This window comes from Lytechinus pictus, chromosome 9, assembly GCF_037042905.1.
Source record: "Lytechinus pictus isolate F3 Inbred chromosome 9, Lp3.0, whole genome shotgun sequence".
NCBI lineage: Eukaryota > Metazoa > Echinodermata > Echinoidea > Temnopleuroida > Toxopneustidae > Lytechinus > Lytechinus pictus.
This window is the reverse complement of record NC_087253.1, coordinates 15814848-15831899: the sequence shown is the minus strand read 5'-3', so window position 1 is coordinate 15831899 and position 17052 is coordinate 15814848. Positions and strand designations below refer to the sequence as shown.

At 37.1% G+C, this 17052-nt stretch overlaps 1 protein-coding gene across 2 annotated transcripts; it reads left to right on the top strand.

Annotated features, from left to right (window-relative positions):
- Positions 1–730: 730 nt before the first annotated feature.
- LOC129268211 (protein ILRUN-like) lies at positions 731–16011 on the top strand. Of its 2 annotated transcripts, XR_010294662.1 has the most exons (7): positions 832–1137; positions 3800–3960; positions 4860–5057; positions 10439–10591; positions 12329–12438; positions 12756–13415; positions 13516–16011. XR_010294662.1 is itself a non-coding variant. In XM_054905789.2 (6 exons), exons 1-6 carry the CDS (start codon positions 986–988, stop codon positions 13002–13004), a joined length of 1023 nt encoding a protein of 340 aa, XP_054761764.1. In that variant the 5' UTR covers positions 731–985; the 3' UTR covers positions 13005–16011. The 2 variants fall into 2 exon arrangements, 1 of the variants encoding a protein (XP_054761764.1); XM_054905789.2 differs by having other exon boundaries at positions 731–1137; positions 12756–16011.
- The last annotated feature ends 1041 nt before the right edge of the window (positions 16012–17052 follow it).

Below are 17052 nucleotides of genomic sequence, written 5' to 3'. Positions count from 1 at the left end.
ATATTCAGGATTGACAAATATGGTGGGGGCATTCATAGTGATCCATGCACTTTTTTGTTCAAGTTATTAAAAAATAGGTTAAAGATCATGATCACACAGGCAGTTGCCCCCCACGACGCCCCCCCCCCCCAAAAAAAAAAATGACAGGCCAAAAATATTAAATAGTTAAAATGGATATTGAGGGAGGAGGGCAGCGCCTGTGATATGTGCCCCAGAAACTGGGGTGAAAGCAGAGGGCATCCCCCCCCCCAATATTTTTTTTTCAAGTAGTGCAAAAAAATGAGTATAGCTAGAAAAGGAAAGAAAGAAGATAAAAACTAGGTCGAGGTCTCAACCATACTAATTCAATTAAAAATATATGACATAATATTTATATGAAGAGGTAGTATAAAGAGGCTATAGGAAGTCAATGTTATTATCATCATTTAATGCTGGCCACCCCCCCCCCCAAAAAAAAAAAACAATGAATAAATGAATTAATAATAATAAATAAATGAAATATACACAGAGATAATATGAATGATATATATAACCAAGAATTAAACTAAATGAACGGTAAAAGAATAAATAAGTAATGGTTAATGAATACATGCATAAATTACTAAATAAATGAACAGGTAGATAATTACGACCCCTTTATATCTGAGTGTACCTTATCTCACCTAAAAAGCTAATTGACCCTATTAACCCCCCCCCCCCCTCGATTTCAAACATTCGAAAATAGACTACTACCTTCAGCTTTCTGAAGCTATGTATGACGTCACGGGGTCAGAGTGGGAGTGTGATCGTTGCAATCTCGCGTGGATTATTTTGTGTGTGTAATTTGCATGCAAATTTACGTGGCTGCACTGCACTAGCTGCACTGGTACGGAGCCGGGACCTGACAGAAATCACGACTTAAAAAGCATCAAAGTTCCCTTCATTTTCGTCTTCTAATCAAACGTTTGTTGTATATTTCAAGGAGCTACCCGTCTGAACAGTTACCATGATGGATGTAGATTTAGATCAAGATTTAATGTCGAAATTCAGCAGCATGGGAACGACCGATCGAGATGTTTTGATAAACGAATTTCAGAAGTTGTTGGGCAACAATCTTAACCCGGCGACCTGTGCATTTTTCCTTGACATGAACAACTGGTAGGTTGGTTATGGTGCCTTGGACTTGGTGGCCATGGAAATTGTGATGGCGATGACTGATAACGATGATAAAGAGGGAGGAAAGGCAAGGAGGGTGATTGTGATGAAAATGATAATGATGATGCTGGTGGTAATATGATCATGCGTTGCCATCGAACAGCAAATTTGATTGGCAATGCAATGCCAAATGAAAATGGGATGTCTACTGACATGACTGAATGAGGCCGAGGCAGAGGCCATGCTGAATCAAATGGTTTTATTTTGAACAATTTGAAAGTGGGGTCTTGGACTTGGTATTGTTGGGAGGGGGAAGAGGTGACCATACAATTACAAACATCACCATGATCACAATTGAAATGGTAGGTTTGTTGGTAGTTTTATGTTTTGTACTTTGTAGACGTTCACAATAAAGACAAAAAAAAAATTACCGCGGCCCCTCCCACCCAGAGTTTCAACGCCTATGCCATGGGCTGGCTTGGCCTTGAATAGATTAATGTTTATGAAATTTGAGAATAATGTCCTGATGCCATGATAATCAAGTTGATGTAGACAGCTGGCAGCCGTCTGTTTCGAGGAGTTTTTTAACTTTTTTTTTTTTTTATTTCTCCTCGTACACAGACGGCTCGCTAGCGTGCAGCCACCATTAGGGGACTTGCAATGCAAAATCCCCCCGTCGGGGCTCTTCAATTTTTGTCTTTAATGAATAAAAATTTTGAAAATTAACGCGACCAAAATGCAAATTAATATTCCCTCTTGGCATTAATTGCCAAAAAACTGAGAAAAATAAAGTTAAAAGGAACAAAAACAGTGACTTACCTCGGCTGTCGCGCAAATTCACTTCCCCGTTTTATCCGATCTTAAGTACATAAACATATGGCCATTGAGTCCCCTGTACAGATCGCGCTAGAACTTCGGTCTCTGTATTTGGTGTGTGAAGCCAACGGAGTTCAGCTGAACAACCAACATAACAGAGACCGAAGCTTTTGGTCTAAAGTTGATGTGGATTGTGGGTGATTGAAACTTATCTTTGTAAAATCATATTAAAATCTCAGCTCAAAATCTGCAAACATTTGTTGGTGGTTTCATTGGATTTTGTTCTAACTCATTTTGAGATCGTTACCACAACTGGTATTTATCTTTAATTGATGAGACATGTGGCTGCAGGCTGATCCACATGATATGGCCGCAACAATTGTGAAAAGGGGCCGGGACAGTAAGTTAAATGTGCAGGTCTGAAAGTGAGGATTTTCCTAGAAACGAAGCATATCATAAACTGAGACAGCTCATGTCGTGATGAAATATAGTTCAGTGTCCTTGTTTTGAGGACAGGTTTTTTTTCACTTGCCCCTGCAGTACATCAATGGAAATTACTGGAATAAGAGCACTAAAAAAAGATTCTGTGATCTCTATTTCCCCATCTATCATCAGCTATTGTCCTACATTTTTGTTAGCACACTCGATTTGTGTTTGCCAGGTTATTTAATTTAACTCGAGCGAGGAGCTCTGCTGCTGTAACCTATGGCAAGCTTCACAACAAAACTCCTTGAGTAAATCTGATTTTTATGCATTACTTTTAATTTGAGGAGCCAACTTTTTGTATATATGGCAGCAGGTTTACCAAAATGAAAATTATTTTTATTTTTTTATGATTTAAGGACGTTCCCCAGTTATGTTTGTGCCCATTCTTATCTGCAGGCGAATATTTTAGACCATGCGCGTTGATGTCACAATAAGTGAACAGGTGAGTAATCAGCTGCAGGTACCAGCTGATTTTTTTCCAGTCATCCATACTCTAACTGCTGATCTTGATGCACATATTTTACAAAGCTATAAATGTGCTGAAAATAAGCTACATGTACCAACTTTTTAAATGCCTCTACATCTTCAGAATATTTTGCTCTGCAGTGTTCTAACCTAGCCTGGCCTTGAGGACTCCGTGATAATATTTTTTTATGGTTATGATATTGTCATTTGATCACGGAGCCTTGAACCGCCTCCCATATATGTTAAAGAGACACATGTAAACAAAGATGGATTTCCCTGGGAAATCCATCTTTGAAGATAGAAATCACGTAAATTTCTATCATTTTATTTAACTCTACACCTTCATACACCTAATGCGTATGAAGGTGCAAAATAAATGTTAAATGTTAATAAAAAGGTTTAGAGGTTTCTTACCAGACCGATCTCGTTTAGATCCCTCGATCCATTTGTATACACCGCACATACAATAGGCTTGACCCTTGAACCGCTTCGTTATGACGTACATGTACATGTACGTAGCTCCGATAAGCAATGTTACAAAATGCCGTTTTGAAGAACAATTTATAGATAAAAATTATTATTTAACATTTAAAATTTAAAACTTGATTATGAATATTATAAATATTATAATGATTATTTATGATTAAGTTTTAAATTTTATAACCATAGGTTTTTGAAAACTTCATTTTTTAAGCTTGTGCATGAAGTGTCTGAAATTGATTTTTTAAAATCATCTTTCATACCTCCTTTGAATTAGAATTGCGTAGGTACATGTACATACTGCATACTGTATGTGCAGGTAAGAAGTACTTTGCAGATTTGGACACCATATTTAATGGGATACTTTTCAAATAACCTTCATTATTCTCTTTTTACTCGTTTTACTGGACATCATCAGGAACTTGCAAGCTGCCATCGGATCCTATTACGACATCGAAGCCAACCTCCCTGTCCAGCGGCTACCACACATGACGTTCGTAAAAGACGTAACGATAGGAGAAGGAGAATCGGTCCCACCGTGTACAGAATTCACCAAAACATGGAGAGTACGAAATCCTGGTAAGACAGTCTGTTTTTTTATTTCCCCATTGCTTTAAAAAAACTGTTGGAGACTGATCCCACATTAGATATATTGCGGGATGGAGTCTATGGAAAGTATGCATTACATGTATAGCAGGATTATTCAGTATTCAACATGTTATATGTAAGTTCGTGAACTGGACGAACCCTGTATGAAGCATACATGGATAGGAATTACAGAATGCTTCAAGATTAGTATTAAAAAAATTCAAGTGGTGAAGATAGATTCTTTATTGGCGCCATTTGACACACTGGGTATTGTGGCGTGTACAGTTCCTGTAATCCAAGAAGAGGTTTGAGGTTTGAGCCCTAGTCACATCTTTCAGATGGTGTTGTAAATGACAGTCTAAGGCTTAAATAATTGCTTCAAGATTTAACTCAATCACTCAGTTCCAGTACTGGAGCCTGTTTCATAAATTCAAATACATAAAACTATGTAGACCTTGCCATCACCATGGAAAACTTGATTATGATGGGCTGCTGAGCTATGCTACCGAGCTATGCTACCATGGTATATATCTTATTGGCAATGTTTGAAATTGGGTTCTGGGTCAGTTTGCAGAGAAATTTTGATATATTTATAAAGAGACCTTAGATTTCAATACTTTTTATGTCGAGGTGACTTTTCCATTGGGCACATTTGTATATTCCGGCAAGAAATGAAAAAAAATAAAATGACAAAACAAATCCCCGGCCCTAATTAATGAGACTCTTAGAGGAGCATCATTGCTAGTCAACAGGGCATCCAAAGTCATAGCCTTCAATGGCTTGGATTCACAAAGCTCTCTGATAAATGAATATATTTTTCATTATCCCTGGCAATTGGACCTGGATGAATAACAAATATATCTTTTAATCGTTCACACCTACATGTACAGCCACTGACCAATGGCCACCGGGGTCGTGTTTACGTTTCATACACGGTCATCAGCTAGGACCACTGGACAGAGTCTATACAGAGCCGTTGAACGGTCAGACAGATATGGACATCAGTGTTAAGATGCACAGCCCCTCACACTGTGGGGTCTATCAAGGGCAATGGAGGATGTGCACATCAACAGGGGTTTTCTACGGGGGTAAGTATAGTATACGTATATAATATTAGTACAATTGTTCTGTGGCTCCAGGAAATGTACAGTGTGCTGCACTTACTGTATGAAGTAGAATCGTGAATATTTGTGAGCTACCACCCCAAAATCCACCAATAAGTCGCCAGGTAAGGTTCTCTGTAAATAGCCAAAATAGTAATTTAGTCTCCAATATCCAAAAATTTAGAAAATAGCTTATCTGAAAGAGCAATTCTTTTTCTTCATACTGTGAAAATTTGAAGTCGTGAAGTTGAATAAAAGAAAAGATACAAGAGTTTCTTGGCCACTTCTTTTTCAGACCGCTCGGAAGTTTCAATGAGATTACACCGTATGCACATCTCATGCTTGAGTGAACCCCAAATTTCAAACCTTTTTTTCTCCTTTTTTTAAGCTCTTGCTGAATTTCCTCTGCATTCAATCAATTACTTGTAATGGTTATTGTTGGTCAATTTCAACATATGACATATTTTAAAGTTTAGGAAATTAATTTTAAAGCTCAATAAAAATCTTAATATTCATTTTGGTCAACTTATTGTTGGTTTTGGGGAGGCAGGTCACATTTGTAAATTCTGGTAGATGTGTCATTAAGCTGTTCATAAGTTATAAGCGACTTTACAAACGACTGGTGATCCTTTTTAAGGTGCTAAATCAACACTAATGGAAATATTGTGCATATCATTTACCACAAGAAAGGATCACCAGTCATTCTTAACCCTTTGCGTGCGACGGGCTTCCACAGAAGCCCAGCGAGTCGTTCACTTAGCTACGACGGGCTTCTACAGAAGCCGAGATTTGTTTGGTTTAATTCGATGAAGTTTTTCAGCTTTTTCGTAATTGTTATGTACTAAAACTTTTCCCACCATTTCCTTTATAAACCTATTTCAATAATCAAATGAAAAAAATATACAGCTACGTGGAGAAAAATGCCCAAAATAGGAAATCATTTCAACTTTACCCGAATTTTTCGTTGGAGTCAAACGGGAAGGATAAATTTTGTGACGTGCACGTACGCGCGCGCACACTAGGCCTGATCACGTGATTTGTTCTGATCACGTGATTTGTTTTGATCACGTGATTTGATCCATATCGTTGTTCTGAAAGATATAAGCTAAAATCTTTTCTGGAAGATCGTCGCGTAATAACCTACGCGTTTATTCACCATTTTCGTCTTATTTGTTTCATCAAGAAGATATTACTCTAGATAGAATGATATCTCCTTGGTTTCATCGATCGATTGTATTTTCAGAAAAACAAAAAGCTTGTAATGTCTTTTTAGTACTTTGAGCTGATCGCGGTGCACTTATGAACTTTTTCCCTCCCCATCATCCCTCTTCTCATTATTTTTCTCTACTATTCTAAAAAAAAAGAAGAGAAAAGAAAGCAGTTTAGCACACCATTTATCTTATGCTCTTTTCAAAAGGGAAACGTCCATGTAGTTCATGATATCGGCACTACCCAAAACAAAAGAATGTCTGGGCGGCAACTCAAACGAATTCCTTCCGAAAAGAGCAGGATACAGATGGTCAACGCCCCGAACAAAAGAAAGATTAGCGTTTATCGGCAAGATTACCTATTGAATGCTCTTCGTACTTAGCAATACAAAAAGTTTTTATGAATACTTTTTTTCCGACCAACATACCTTATCTAAAAAAAAAAAAAATTGTCTCAATTACCAACAAAACAGGTGCTTATGACATCGGTCAGTGATTCATTTTGCATAAAAGCGCTTCCCTGGGTGATGATGCATATGAGGATGAAAGAAGAATCATTTAGGGAAATTATAGGAAAAAAAATGTTCAGATGTCACGGAGAACGAGAGAGAATTAGAGATGGAGAGATAAAAGGGGGGATAGACAAGTGCGCTTTTGCTAACATTCCATAATATCTACTTAAACGAATAATAACATGACTTTATTTTTTTTTTTTTATATTACTTTTAAAAAAGTCCCAAAACGTTTGTTTGTCGCAACTCGGTCCTCAGACCCTTGTCAAACTGATGACTTTGTATTATTATTCTTGTTTGACCTAGCCCCCCTTCCCGATGGAAATGTTCTGACCTACACTGTCATATTGCTTGTTTGTCTCCTCTCTCCTATTTTCTGTTTTAATTGCTATAGTAACACGGTGGAAAAGATAATAATAAAGACCGTCCTGTCCAGTTTTTTCCCCCGTTACGACCAAAAGAAAATAATTTAAAAAAAATCGCATTGGGGCGCTTCCCATTGTTAGCATCCAAACCAAAATATTTGGAAAAAGATTTATGTTATTCAGGGACAGCAATGTATTTGTTTACGGGGGTGAATCGGCTAAAAAAATCAAATTGTTTTAATTCATGTCATTTTACAGAATGAATTTATTATAGGATAGGTTTTAGATGCTCTTTATCTTATTTTTATTTTTTCTCCCAGATAATTTTTTTTGCATTGAAAAGTTGACGGAAACATAATCAATTAAAATGATAAAACCAATAATGAACTAGAAGTTTCCTCGTCTGATATGGAGGAAATATATATGATGAGAAATTACGTTAAGGCGCCCACTATAAAGAAAACACTGGCGTGTCCGGGGTGTCACCCGACAGAACCCTCTCAATCCTACAAACTTTTATTCACGTGCGACCTACACTCCCCCCCCCCCCCCCAAGGGTTGATACCGACCCCAATTTTATTGATTTTCCTACTTTTTCGCGAATTTCTATTTTTTTACCGGCCAATAGCGTGGTAGAAAAGATTCATATAAAAAAATATGTTTCCGTTACTTCAAACATTTTGGGCACTTATCCTGGTTAGCATCAAAACCAAAATATCTGATTTTTAAAATAAAAAACAGGGGCCGCTGAGCGTTTTGATAATGGAGGGGTTGAGCTGAATGTGGGAGGGAGTGGACTGGCCAAAAAATCACAAATTTATAGTCTTCGGATTTGTTGTATGTTTGCTGAAAGGGGTGAGGAATGAAACTTCCTACCAACTCCGCAGCCTTTGGACTATTAGATAGAACAATTAAAACGATAAAGACAAAAATGAATTCTAACTATTAGGAATGTTTTTTTAATAATTTATTTATTACTTTGTTTTCGGTTGTAAAATCAAGGAGACAAATTAAAAATAGAACAAAACGAAAGTACAAATAAAAAAATGCTTTTGATTGCGGATGTTATAATCAATTCAAGAAAAAATACTTTATTTTACTATTAGTAATTGCTAGCGTGGCTCTTTTTTAGGGAAAAGTAAGATAAAGAAAGAAACGTAGAAAGTGTCAAGAAGAAAGTTGAGAGGTATGATTTCAGACAATTTTAATAAGTCACTTTTACTCGTTTAACTCTGAAATAATTTCAGGATATTACAAATTGAATGCCGGTGCGCAAACTTCAGGAACAAAATTATTTTATTATCATAGCTGCGTGGAAAATCGAATTAAATGAGACGTATGATTTATGAAAAAATCTTTAAAAATGACTTTTAGTGAAAGATTGAGGCCTCTTTCTTGCCATAACCCTAAGCCCCAAGTTCACACACAAAAAATAGTTTAGTCGTGCATTTTTATAAGATGATCCTCATCATTATCATTTTGTCTTTTGCGAAAGATATCTACCTATGTTATCAATATAGGAAGATGATTTAATATTTATTGTGAAGTGACAGTTACAATAGTAATTTTAAAAGTTTTTTTCGGGATATTAATTTGAGAAACGGGGGGGGGGGGGCCTAAATTTTCGACATGATGACCACGATCCAATTGGACGAGAGGCCCACAAATGCAACCATCTCCGATCAATACAAGTTGGCAAAAACGAGGCATATATATTCTCTCGGAACCGTAATATATAATGTAAAATGACAGGTACTGAGAAGAAAAATTAGAGAGACAGGATTGAGGGTGGTGGGGGCGGGTATATACCTCGTAATCCAAATCGGGGAGAAGGAAGACGATACAGATATAATTTAAATGATAAGAACTCAGAGAAAAAAGGATGTTGAACTCTTTGAGATTGCAACAGGAAAACAGATCGAATACTGGTATGCAATCTTCAGGAACAAAATTATTTTTATTACAAGCAATAATTCATGAATAGAAAAAACCAAAGGCGATTTTTAGTGAAACATTGAGGCCACCGTCTTGAAGCCCAGAAGCCTCAAATCACAAATTAGTTTCGGACTTTCGTTGCGCAGCATCATCATTGTACTTGCAAAGGAACATTTACCATTTTTTATTCATTCTGGAAAATAAAGGTATTTGGTATGCTGTGATTTCACAAAAAAAGGATTATCGTCGTAATTATACACTTTGCAAATGATCTCTCTACAAGGAGGTAAAGAGACCATTCATGAGTACGTGACAATATAATAGGCAATGAAAAAGGCACTAGAGCAGACAACAAAGCGGTATCGATCGAACCCGACCTGTCCGCGTGTGCTGATTGCCCTTACGCACTTTTGTACACAGTGCCTATTGACTTGGGTAAAAGCGAAGATTTTACAAAATAACACGACTTTTTCCTCGTAAATTTCTCAACTATTCTGTTGATTTGAGAAGCAAAACCTTTATTTCTAGAAAGAAAAATGTCTGATCTTTCATCTTTACATTTACTAAAAATCCTGAAAATACATCAGTTTGGCGCAATTAGCAATTGATTCGGAAAACACCGCCACAGATCCAAATACCAGCAATGTACCAAAACGGCTCCGCCGCAGGGAGAGGTATCGGGATTCGCGGGCCCGCACGCAAAGGGTTAAAGTCACTCTTATTTTATGAACAGCTTTATGAAACACACACCTGGTGTTTGTGTTAAAGATATATGTGGAAATATGTGCCAGAGTATCCGTGGCAATTCTTTTAAGTGAAATCAACATTTCCTTGTGATTCCTCACCATACTAGTGGATGTTCTCCCTTCCAATATTTTCCCCTCAACCCCTTGATGGAGAGGGTAGAGCACATTGTTCTTTGAATAGAAGATTCAACTTCAAGATTCCCCTCCCCACAACATTTCTGAACATGCATTAAGTACAGACCTAATAGTGAAATACAGGTGTTTGACGAATCAGAAGGCGAAATATAACTTAGATGAAATATTATTACCAAAGTTTTACTTGGGTAACTCTGCTTAAGTCAATCTTGTGTTAAGTCAATCTTCTATAAGTCAAATAATCGCCTGAAGTCAGATCATTCAAAACATGTGTTGTATATACCTCTTCTTAGTCAGAGTCAAACAGATTTCTATGGTAAAAAAACATTTGACTTTTTAGGTTGAATTGCCTGTATTTTGTTGACGTAATACTTTGAGTTTATAGGCGATGATTTGACTTTTGGAAGGTTGACTTAAATGCACACTCTACATTTTGGTATTGTGTTTACACATTTTGTTTTGCAGAGACCATATGGGTTATCGTAGAAGTGAAAGAAGGTGGTATGCTAGGACTTACACAACAACTATCTCAACTCGGTACAGGATCAATGGAAACAGATAGTGCGCCCTCTACAGATAGAATCATGCCTAACCCTTTTGGTTCTCCAACAAAACCAGGTCAGTTGTTTAGGGACAGTGATTTTCCGTTTAAAAAAATTGCCTTTTCCGTTTCAGAAAATCTCAAATTCCGTTTCAGCATGTCAGAAAACGGAAATTCCGTTTCCCCATAGACTTTGTACACACGGAAAAGTGACAATTCCGTTTACACATTTACATGCACACTCGAACTGGTCAAAATTTGTATCTGCTACTGTACCAACAACACAATAAAATCCGTTCTAATCGGATCTATGCGGGTGAATAAAATATTTTAACACACCCATTTTGCATGCATACATCCTCACCTTTCATATTATTAGCATTATTTCACGGTGAAATGATATTTCATCGATAATTTTGGGGGTTTTTGGACATCGTTATCATCAGTCATCGTCTTTTCCCAATCCGCCATCTTGGATTTTAAGACCACGATATCGTGCTGTTACATCTTCAAACGTAGAGGGCAGCAACACACAACTGTGTACATGTAGTTGAACGATACACGTGTGCATGTGAAGCCCAACCCGGCCGGCCGGGTACGGGTACGGTGGGGGGTACAATCGAGTGTGCTGATGTCGAGTGCAGTCACGATGTGTGAATTGTCATGATAGTAGCGAAGTGAGATCGTGTTTTCTGGGTTTTTTTGGCCATTTAATATTCTCATTTTGTTGTGATTTTGGAGTAATTTCTGTTGCTATTCTGTGTATTTTGAGGGAAAATACGTTTTCCGTGATTTTCCGTTTGAAATGCCATTTTCCGTTTCAAAAGGCCCTTTCCGTGAATTCCGTCCGTTTTCCGCGATCGCGGAAAATCACTGTCCCTAGTTGTTCTGTTGACTTTTTTTGTGTGTATTAGTTTATTTGTGTGGGTTCTATTGTCTTTATGTCTATATATTTTGTTTTTAGTAGTTATTTTTTATTTATTTTATTTTTCTTTATTTTCACTTTATTTATTATTATTTTTTTTTTTTTGGGGGGGGATTCAAACCAGGTAAAACACTCCGAAAAGAGATTGTGATTTACCTACTATATAAACCCATCTTTGTGAAATCATTACTATAGTATAAGCTGGAAAAAAAAACCATGACACTGAAGATGACCAACGTAGATAAGCACACGTGGGACAGTGTATTATCATCACTTTGACGAGACTACATTGCCTGGAATGTCTATTTTCTACGCTCGGGCATGCGTTATTGGATTCTGTTCGAACTCATTTTTAGATTGAGCACTGGCATTTATATTAAATCATATATACCTGTGGTTCATGGTAAAGATTTCAAAGTGAGTTTGTATAGAATTCAAAAATATATGACCACCCAAGTGTCTGTATGTATGAATTAAAAATATATGCCTAAGGAATCTACAAAAGATTGTGTAATTGCTGAGGAATTAGCAATATACGCATGATATTCCACCTATTTGTCAGGTCTTTTTCCAAAGAATGATAATACACTGCCCCACATGTGCCTGTTTGTGTTGGCGATCCTCTTGGTGATCTTTCATTTATTTATTTAAATGTACCAGCATTGACCGCATTGGTCAGATCATGCCATGAGGACGCGCACTACTATGTATCAATCAATGAGATCGCGCGTTGCATATCATGTACGCGTCGGCATTTAAGTGCGACTCTAAGTCATTTTTGTGAAACCCCCCCCCCCCCCCCCCAGATTTTCTCATGAAATCATTGTGTGCTGCAATTAAGGTACTTTCATTTATCTTTAATTTATTGTGTTTTTTTTTTTTCTGTTAGATGGTACTTTAATAAGAGAGTCAACACCCGAGCCTCCATCCTTTCACTCACCAAGTAAACCAGAACACAGCTCACATCTATCATCACCGGTTAGACCTCCTTTATTTCAGGTAAGTCCACTTTGGAAGGGAAGATCCCCTTGACAATGATTTTACTAATAGCGTTAGAGCACAATATTGGTGAAGGTTCAATGAGAGTTCATCAAAAAATAAGAGAGTTGTGAATTTGTAATGCTTTGAATTTATATGTCATACACGAGCAGTTCCCTCATATCAAGGCACTGGTCTCCTGCTTTGTATTGTCCATTGTATGAAGGGAAATTTAAAACCCATTTTTGCCTGAATAACGTAATCTTGGCCTTGTCGCGAAGACAAAACTTTCCGCAACCAACCATTTAGTATGTTTTTTGTTTGCTCTCTCTTCACAGCACGATTCTTCAGTACAGATCCCCACCCAGACGCTGTCAGAACGTGACCCCAGGATGCCAGCGGTCTTCCACGACTACCAGCTCCCCCACCACCATGCCCCCGAGAACACTGCCCAGCCTGCCTTCCCAACCAACCAATCAACCGCTTCCTTCTCCACCCTTCAAGCCCCGAATCCAACAATCAACCAATCAGAGTACACGTTTCATGATCTCAGGACAGAAGACACAATGACGGATGAGGACTTATAGCATATGCAGAAATCTTTTTTTTTTTTATTAGTAAAATTTAGAGAATACCTTTAGATCTAAAGGGATTTTGAAATCCTTTTTGGCCTACTTATAGTGCTGATGCACATGGATACATGTACAGTTAGTAATTAATATATTATGGTAGTACTGCAACTCGAATTATTGAATTGAATAGCAAGGGGTAAAGTTTTTAAACATTTCCCACCTTAAAACCAGACTTCTGAAAAAAAGTATGCAATGGAACCAACATTGGAGCAAAGTTCTGTGTGTTTCTTTGAGGCTAAATGATTTGCTCTTCTCTCTTTCTTTCATACCTTGCTTTCTTTCTTTGTTTCTTTGTCTCCATGTTTTTGCTCTTTCTTTCTCTCTTTCTCATTTCAGGGGCCCCTTTCATAAAGAGTTACAACTGTTGTAACTTTGCCTTTATGGCAACTACCATGGTAACCTTGATGTTGATTGGCTGTTGAGCCCTGCTGCCATGGTCGTTGCCATTATGGCAAAGTTACAACAGTTTTAAGTCCTTTATGAAACGGGCCCCTGATCTTTTTTCTATCTTCCTTTCTTTTTTTCTGTCCTGTTTTATTTTTTCTTCCTTCTTCTTTCCTCCTTTGCCACCAATATCATGAAGATCCGAAAGTTATGGTAACTTTTCAATCATGGTCATGTACTTACTGGTGTAACAGGGTTCAGCAGTCAGTCGAAATCAAGATCTCTATAATTAGCGCTTTACAGCGTTTATCCCCCGTCACAGGATTCTGTGTTATCTGCATGCGGTGTATGAGCACTCTCCACTCTCTGGGGAGTATGCCACACTGGCAAAGTTAACATAGTGGGCGATTCCATGCTAGAAAAATCACCCATTTTCACAACAATTTTTAACCTGCTGTCCAAACGAACAAAGAAGTTCAATTTGCTTTGTGGTAATATCAAAGTACTTCTGGGTAGACATGCAAAAAAACTGACAACCAACAAAAATATGTTGTCCATAGGTGAATTAGAGCTTAAAATGTTGCGTGTCGTACGGGACATTTCTGCGTCCCGTACGACACAACATTTTCACCTACAATATACCCATAATCATTTATTTTGTGTTGGTTATTAGTTTTTCACATGACTACCCACTATAGCTTTATCATTGACAAAAGAGAATATTTTATTGCCCAAGCAATCGACTAGGAAACTAGAAATTGCTGTCAAAATGTCCCGTACGACACGTATGGAATCGCCCTAATATGGCCTTTTCCTGCCAGTAGGTTTATTAGAGATGGACAATCTTTCTTACCCCAATTGTTGGATATGGCTCACCGTGACAGTGTATGCAAATCTCCACTCCTTGGGGAGTATTTCAGAATGGCAAAGTTACCATAATAAGACTTCTTCTAGCCAATTGGCTAATCTCAATCAATTCTCTTGGTATTATTCGGTTGTGGTTTTACCGGGTACTCTCCAATCTTTCCCCACAAGATAAGCAGAAACCTTTCCCTGCAAGATAGGCAGAAAGCCGGTTCATCATTGCAGTTATTGTAGTTCTAATGTCCAGAATATTCCTTTTTAGAGATATATAACGTGGAACTGAATTTAGTAGAGAGTGTGAGAGAGCAAGAGAAAGTGAAAGGGAGTGATAGCTTGTATAAAAGACAAAGTGGCGTGTGAAAGTGGAACTGAATGTGTCATTGAAGTGGCTGATACTGTCTCAGGGGGGTGTTTCACAAAGATTTAATGTTTACTAAAAAGGAATCCTTATGTCAGTCCAACACTGTGATGATATGTAACACGCATTCTCATTGTATAATATGAAGTAGCGAGTGGGTGTCTTGAACATGATTTGACCATGGCAGTGATGCATTATATATACCACATGCAACTGGTAATGTAGATGTGAGTTTAGTCACATTGAAACCTGTCTGAAGCACCCCCTGATACAGAATTCAAAGATATTTATTTTTTTCAGAAATTATTTCTGACGATTATTTTCAAGCTGACCCATGAGAGGTTATCTTTTTTTTTAATGAACATGGAGTTTTAGTATTGGTATAAAACGAAACAAAAACCCAAGTGGCATTATTTTGGAATCATCATGTAAGACATAAAGAGGGAATCTTTAATGGTGTTGATTAGACCTGGGAACTCAAACAACCGATGCATTCAATCAGTTTACCGACAACCAGCAACCGAATACTATTATTTACACTAATCAAAAGTTTGCCAAATGTTTGATTACTGATTTTAAATATTCGATTATCAAAAGTATATGGCTTATCTTGGATATTTGACAACAAAGTTCAAGATACTTGAATTTTATGCTAAAAGTTAAGGAATTCCAAACTATGTAACTCTTTCAATACACAATTATTACTCTGGTCAGTCGAATGACAGTAAAAGGGTATTTGTCCCAGGCCCAGTGTTGATATTAATTTGCCTTAATCTTTCACATTTTTTTTATCATGTTAGTATTACTCACTTTTCATATCATTATGAATTTTCAAACTTGTTTTAGCATACTTATTACTCATCAGTATGGTACAAGTTTAATATGTTTGGGCATAATTTCTCTGAAAATTCGGGTTCAGTATACATGTAGTTGGCATTAAACAGATTGTCTCATATTGTCTGTCTTTTAAAAAAAAATGCTGTTTGGGGTAAGGCACTAAAAAAAGAAAAGAAATGTAAAGTAAGGAAAAAAAAGTTGGTATTTTTACAGGGGTTTAAATGTTACGTAATGTTACATTATTGAAATTCAGTTCTGTGAATTTGGACCTTAATGAGCAATAATTATTATTGCAGAAGATTCATGTGTAAAACTGTTGTCCATTTAGACAATGTAGGGGTAGATTTTATGTATATTTTACCAGGATAAATACTTGCAATATTATTATGTTTATGTTGTGAGAATGTGTGTATTAATCTATATGAGTGTAAGTGCGGTTTATGTTTTGAAATATTGACATGATTTCTGAAACTTGTGTTAAATGAAATAATAAATGAAACGAGTAAATGATAATAAAAACGTAAAAATATTGTTCATAAAATGGAAATTATGACATGTGCAGTGCTTCAAATTCTGGTATGTGTTTCTATTTTTGTTGAAGGTTGTATTGTGGATAAGTTGTTTTAGAGGAGAGAGGGAGAGGGGAAAGGAGGGAATGAGAAAGGGGGGAGGGAGGGAGGGAAAATAAAAAGCAAGACAATTAATCTGACAGTGAGACTGGGAGGGGGTGTCCTTTCTATGGTAGGTTCGGTGTCATTTTTCCCTTGGTGGAGTGGTCGTGGGCCCCGACCAGGGGTTCCATGGTGAGACTTTTTTTTTGGGGGGGGGGGGGTTAAGTTATAAAATGAATTCTCTTTGGAAGTTCAGGGTCTGATTCTTGGCAGGGCTCTTAAAGGAGAATGAAACTCTTGGAGCAAGTTAGCTTTTGTGAAAGCAGAAAAATCAAAGAATAAGATCAACAAAACTTTGAGTAAAATAGGACTAGCAATAAAAGAGTTATGAGCATTTGAATGTCGAGATCACTAATGCTATGGAGATCCTCCCATTGGCAATGCGACCAAGATCTGTGATGTCACACACGTACAACTCCCCCATTTGGACACTGAAAATATACCCCAAAACATCTCTTTTTGCTTATTCTAATCATATGACAAACGATTCATCATTGATATAATGTTGTGAGACCTCTGTACTTGTCCTCTCATAAAGAGAACACCTCACCTTGTGATAGACTCTATAAAAGTGAGAATATAAGTGAAATAAGTACTAGAGTAATGAGGGAGTTGTACGTGTGTGATATCACAGATCTTGGTCGCATTGCCGATGGGAGGATCTACATGGCACTAGTGATCTCAATATTTAAATGCTCATAACTTTCTTATTATTCATTCAATCTTCCTCAAACTTTCAACAATATGTTTCTTTGATTTTTCTCTTTGATATGGATTCAGCTGGTTTCAAGGGTTTCATTCTCCTTTAAGAAAGGCATGTTGGCCACATTGTTCTTTTGTCTTGCATAACAAAAATAAACTGCTTTTAAAGCTGGTGTTCACCTAGTGT

Coding starts and splice junctions, on each gene's coding strand:
- LOC129268211 (XM_054905789.2), top strand. CDS start 986: ATGATGGATGTAGATTTAGATCAAGATTTAATGTCGAAATTCAGCAGC. Junction 1,138..3,799: donor TTCCTTGACATGAACAACTG/GTAGGTTGGTTA, acceptor GGACATCATCAG/GAACTTGCAAGCTGCCATCG. Junction 12,439..12,755: donor TTAGACCTCCTTTATTTCAG/GTAAGTCCACTT, acceptor CTCTCTTCACAG/CACGATTCTTCAGTACAGAT.